Source organism: Epargyreus clarus, unplaced genomic scaffold, assembly GCF_041222505.1.
Source record: "Epargyreus clarus isolate Ecla_fem2 unplaced genomic scaffold, WU_Ecla_fem_2.2 ptg000007l, whole genome shotgun sequence".
Classification (NCBI taxonomy): domain Eukaryota; kingdom Metazoa; phylum Arthropoda; class Insecta; order Lepidoptera; family Hesperiidae; genus Epargyreus; species Epargyreus clarus.
The window spans coordinates 18,304,056-18,310,149 of NW_027332215.1; the positions used below are offsets into that span (position 1 = coordinate 18,304,056).

At 34.0% G+C, this 6,094-nt stretch overlaps 1 protein-coding gene across 2 annotated transcripts in view; it reads right to left on the minus strand.

Moving 5' to 3' along the window:
• LOC140743586 (peptide transporter family 1) overlaps positions 1 to 6,094 on the minus strand; it is a 67,359-nt gene extending 61,265 nt beyond the window's left edge. Inside the window, exon 1 of one of the 2 annotated variants that reach the window (XM_073074986.1) lies at positions 5,935 to 6,094. In XM_073074986.1, coding sequence (XP_072931087.1) covers positions 5,935 to 5,988 — 54 coding nt within the window. In that variant the 5' untranslated portion in view covers positions 5,989 to 6,094. Of the gene's footprint in view, positions 1 to 3,456; positions 3,646 to 5,934 lie in introns of those variants that run through there. The other variant, XM_073074987.1, reaches the window with a different exon arrangement.

Below are 6,094 nucleotides of genomic sequence, written 5' to 3' on the forward strand. Positions count from 1 at the left end.
AGGTGATATTATGCGGCAGAAATAAGTCACACTTATTTCTGCCTCATAACCTGGTGGTGCCGCCGGAGTCGAACCACAAAGGGTTCTACCACCTTCAAATTGATTATTTATTCATAGTATATTACACGCTTGTCGACAAATATTGATAATTATAACCAAAAGCATTCTACTACTATTATTCTATATATTATATATATTAGGTGATACAAATTATTGATTTATACCGAACGAACAATCTGTTGTATTGCACCCGTCGCTTTTTGTACTGTTGACAAAACTTGAGTTTGGGGCTAATTAACTACTAAATTTCGGACGAAACCGGTCGGAGCCGACAACCTCAACATTTCGTTTTTGGGAGATACGGCCCCCGTGACTGCATTCAGAAATCTTTTACACTTTTAAAGCTTTTTATTGCCAAAGCAAGATTCCTGGTTTCGAAACATGATTTTATTATCATATTAAAAACTTTAGTTTCTATTTTATGTACCGGTCGCAATATGCTAATCATTGTGTCTCGCTAAAGCGTTTCATGTTTTGTTCTACTTACTTATCTACTCTAATTCCTATTAATTTTTTATCCTGTTCCATTCTTATAGGAAGTAGCAAAGAGTTGCTCTTCTCGTGTCAATTATCAGTCTTTGTCACTAGTTTAGTGAGATGTAATCACATTATTTTTTTCGATTTTAATGAGGAAGTAAGGAAATATTTAATTTTATTTAAAAATTCTTACCAAATCTCTTACCAAAATTATTTGAAAAAATGGGCTGGTAATTTCACAACATACCGTTCTATACAACGCAGATTCTCAAAAGAATTTAAATATTGACACAAATATGTAAAATTTAAATATGCATGACTTATAATGTTCATAGACCGATGTAAGCCAGCTAAGCTGTACTTGTTTGCATAATAAAATCGTGAATGGGTTTATCGCGTAAGGCTTAGACCTCACGGAGCGTTTTCAGTCACCTCTGCGCGCTGACGCGGAACCACAACACAATAGGAAAATGTAGGTAAAATATAGTTGCTATTTTCATGGCGATTTATTTTCGCTGCGCATAGTTGTCAATGGTTCCCTCTGCATCGGTGGGAACTTATATCGATCTATTTACGTCTGACTAGCGACCGTGTTCCTGCGATTTTCCGGACGCTTCCTTAACCTCCGAGGCCGCGTAGCTGCGTATAACTGCTCGTGTAACAGAGGCAAATTAAAATCGCTCCGTGAATTCTCACTCTTATTGTGAGGAGAGAGCGCAAACGAAGTATTGTCACATTCACTTTCTGACGAACACGAAGTACGTTGTGTAATCACGCCGACAACTTATCATGGGTTTACTATCTTACTTGGATTAACAACGAAAAGTATTCCTCACTACAAGTATAAACATCACTAATATCTTATTTTTAGACAAACTGCGATTGAAATAATATTGTAATGATGTTTATTCTAACATAGTTTTATAAAAGATATTTATAATTCTTGTACGTTTACTCCTTTATTGTATTATATATTATTGCATTATAATTAATAGGTGTAGAGAAAATACGAAAAATTGAACATTGTATAACTTAAACACAAAAATAAAATATTTTGGTGACATTGCAACGAGAGTCCTCTCTTTGTAAGTAAATTGATATTTTATTCAGTAATGTTCTTAAGGGAATACCAATATTTAAATTAGACACCTACTCGATGATACAAGTCATTGTAAAAATGACTGATCGTGGGTTGAATTGTACTTGTAAAAAACGAGGAATGTAAACATCGTGATGTAGCATAACGATCTAAAGCTTTAAACATTGTATATTGTATGTGAGTGTAATGCTCAACAATAATAAGTTAGGTATTCGACAGCTCAGCTCCTACACACTCTTCCATACTACATATTAGAGGATAAAAATCTTTGTTTACACGAGTACAATTGATTTAACTTCGCATATTTATACTTCACTAGATCTAGTGGTCGATCGGCCAGTGCTTGAAATTCGAGAAAAACATTGTCATAAAATTAATGTTTTTAATTTATTTTATTAATAACATTAAATATTATCAATAGCTACGAGTATTAAACAAAACAACAAGGAAAATATCGGTTCCCAAAAAAATTGTTAACTGTTTCGTCTTGGCATTCGCATTATAATAAAACAGTTATATAATGATTTGCGTGTGTTACGTAAACTTTATTAGCTTCATTAACGACACTTTCATTTGTTAAAATAGTTTACATAGGTGCATCTTATACAAAAAACAATGTGCTGTAAGCTGTAACAACTAAGAATATCGTAAATATAATAACCGTAGAGAGGTGATTGTTTTTTGTTATGTGTCGATGCATAACAGACTTGCCGGGCGATTTAGAATGAGAATATTTAATTAAAGTCAGAATTCGTACAAGGACTTATTCACTCACTTCGCTGATTCTAGCATTCACCTCTGGTTGCGAGGTTTGGCTGCACGTACGAGGTCTAAAACACATTGACACAGAGCCAAAATAACACGTAACGGAAAATAATTTATTCCAAATTAATACACGAATACAAAATAATACTTTGGTCAGGAAATTCGCCTCATTCAAATTTAATATATAAGAGGTATGATAACGTATTCAAATACTAACACGCGCATAAAACATGTTAAAATTTTTCTTTTTAATTATATAGGAAGGTAGCGCGCAGTAGTAGATTGTGGACTGGTTAAAACATAAAAATGTCTCGCTTTTACTTAAAAGTTTACTTAAAACAGTTATGTTACTTTAATTTATATTATATGCCACTATATTATATGTATTATGTACTTATTATTCATTGACTGGTATCCTACTTAAATCCCAATTCTAACACGGGATAACATTGTCTCTGGAGCAGGGAAGCCTGTAGCGGATGACCAAATGTCCATTCCACTTCGGGCCGTGCCGCGGGTTGTTTAACAATGTACGTCGGTTAAGATCGACGCAAGCCGCGCACGTCTATTAAATGCCAATATTTGAATATTATTGTGCACTTCTTTACATTGTTTTACTGTATTTTTCTTTGTGTACCTAGTTATCTTTAATTTGAGTCGCAACCCTAGTTGCATATCTTTGCGAGAAAACATCAATATAGATTTTCGTAAAAGAGGAAGTACACTTCAAAAACAAAGATCATTCGCAAGCGCATGTGATATCGTCAAAGGTTAGTAATATTAGTATTGCATAAATATAACAAAAACTATAACAAATTCATCATAAGCCTGTTGCATTTCCCTAATAACGGGCAATTAAAATTGTTTTCAAGTTCAGTTTAATTTTATATTTATGCAAGTTCATAACACAAGTTAAAAAATGAGGCGATTAACAAAACGTATGCAATAATTACTGGCAGACACCGTAAGACACACGAAAAGAAAATTGCATTAAAATGTCGTTGCAAATTGCATTTTAAGTCGCTTGTGCATAATGAAAATAAAATAATACGGACCGCTGATTTGACTTCCATGATGTGTGGCGTGTTACAAAATATTATGTACTTTTATTTAAGTGTCACTTGTCTTTCGTTCTTCTGGATTATTTTGGCGCGCATACGCATAATTCGAAAAAATACGCTTGCGCAAAGACGAGCGCGCGAATAGTCGGTGCGCGCGCTACTGAACGAAGCCGACTGACACTGTGGTAATATTATCGCGCTGTCAATCGGGGAGTTGCCCGATCTAACTGTGATCATTTGACTGTCCTGATATCCTCCACTGAGCCCTAATGCGACTTCGAAACTTTCTCGCACCAATTACCAATCGTACCGAAGAACGATCAGGTCCAGTCTGAACCGTAACCACAGAATTATGGAGTTTAAAGGGTGGAATTCTATTCATGTGCTCCACATACTTATTTAATAAACTTCACAGTTCACCGGACGAAAATTTCACCAGCAATCATATTTATTCCAATATTTATACTTATAGGTACTTATACTTCGTTTAAATAATCGAAGAAATTATAGTCACCGGCCTCACCACATTCACCACGTATTTTACGTACAAGCATTGTCCATTTCATATACCAGTAGTTCATAAACCAATAATCACGCCAGATGACTGTTTAATATAAAATGATCGCATTTTTATCGTGATTTTCAGCGCTACGGCAGATACCATAGTATATTGTTTTTATTTATGTAAACGCAAGCCTTACTTTACATCAAAAAATTCTCAAATTGAAATGTTACAGAAAAACAAAGAGAATATTAATTACATGATAAATAACTTAATTATTTCCAAGTTATAATATTTTTGTAGAGGTGTGGTATAGCATTTATATTTGTGGAAATCTTTCAGTTTTTGTCCTGTCAATTAAATAATAAATATATCAATATCTAAGATAAAACGATATAAGCTCAACGACCTGGGTACGTAGTCAACCTAGATATACAAGGTAATTTAGTAGCTCAGTCAACTGTATTACATAACCATCATAGAAATAGTGTTGAAATTTGCTAGTGCTAGTTTGCTAGTTAAGTACTTTATTTTATTTATCCGCCTGTAAATAAATTATTATAATAGTAAACTTAGCGTAAATGTTAATAAGTAATAATTCGCGTGTTATGAGAAAAGATAGAAATAACTGGTCAAGTGCGAGTCGAACTTACACACGGGCAGTTCCGAATAACCAGATTTTAATTTATTATTTTATTTTTAGTATTTACTATATCCTATAAGTTGCATTGCACAATTTGAACTGTCTACCCTAAAAGAGTTAAATATGTACAGGGAAAAACGCCGATAAATAGCAGCTTTTTTGTATGGAGATCCACAGTTACCTACGAGTATTTCTAGTTTTTTTTTTAGTATTTGTTATAAAATATAATGTCGCCAAAAATATGTGAAATCCCTTTCCCGCACTAGACCAGCGCGGAGGCATGTTTAATGATTTCATAATGATGATGATGCAAGCAAGGCTATCAGTTGGGAGTTACCATCGCTGTTAGCAAAACGTGATTAATTCGCTCTGACTTGTATACCTTCGAATAGCTTCAACATACTACCTAGTCACCCACTATTGGGCACGTGTCTCCTTTTAGAGTGAGAGGAGTATAGACTAAACTCTCTTTTTGCACTTAGCCAGCACGGTAGACTATGGCGTCGAGACCCATTCCCAGCAGTGAGATAGTATTGGATTGACGAACACGACAACAGCGCATTATTCTAAAATTCCTAACTTCCGCATAAATAAATTATCATTACGTCACGTCACGTCATAACACATCAACCGTCATCAACCATCAACCATTACTATCCCACTGCTAGGCACGGGTCTCCTCTCAGGACCATGCCTTGCATGATCCTTGGCAATGAAGCACCAAGCAGAGTAGTAAACGACACTGTAGATGGTAACGACACGTCACATTGCTCTATAGTCTATGACGCCTAGATTACTTCCTGAATTTACAATTCCACTTCAATAAATTGATAAAGTTATATGAGTAATTATATACTATCTTTAAATTGTAAACCATAATGCTTGCGGCGGGAATGTAGAGGATTATCATTTTATGACTGTACATGTACCTAGCTTACCTACATTCCATAATAAACGAATTTGATTTGATTTGATTTGACCATTATAATCCTAGCTATATAAATAATTAAGACGGTCTGAATTTTTGCCATAAAATTTCGATAAAATAAAATAGCCTCTTCCACATTTCATAATTAATAAATAGGTAATCATTACATTAAATAACACTGCCTACATAATTAATTTCCTTAATTACAATTTGTGTGTAGTTAACAATAATTAAATTATAAAATTGTTAGTGTCTACGCAGTTACACCTATATAGGTAGTCACACCTACTTATTGAACTTATGAAACAAAATGATTATTATGAAAAAAAACTGATAAGATGTCTAATAAGTAAAATCGGTATCAGGATTTCCAATTTATATTCATATTGTTCATCCTACCTTCTTGCGATTATCCAAAAGAGAACTGTCGTGTGAATCTTCGTCTGGATCCATTATAGATAAAACTTTAGAATACCGTTAATAGACAACGAGAGTATATTAGTACAACGGGCCTTCTCTAGGTTATGAACAATAACTGATAAACTCATAGATCGACATG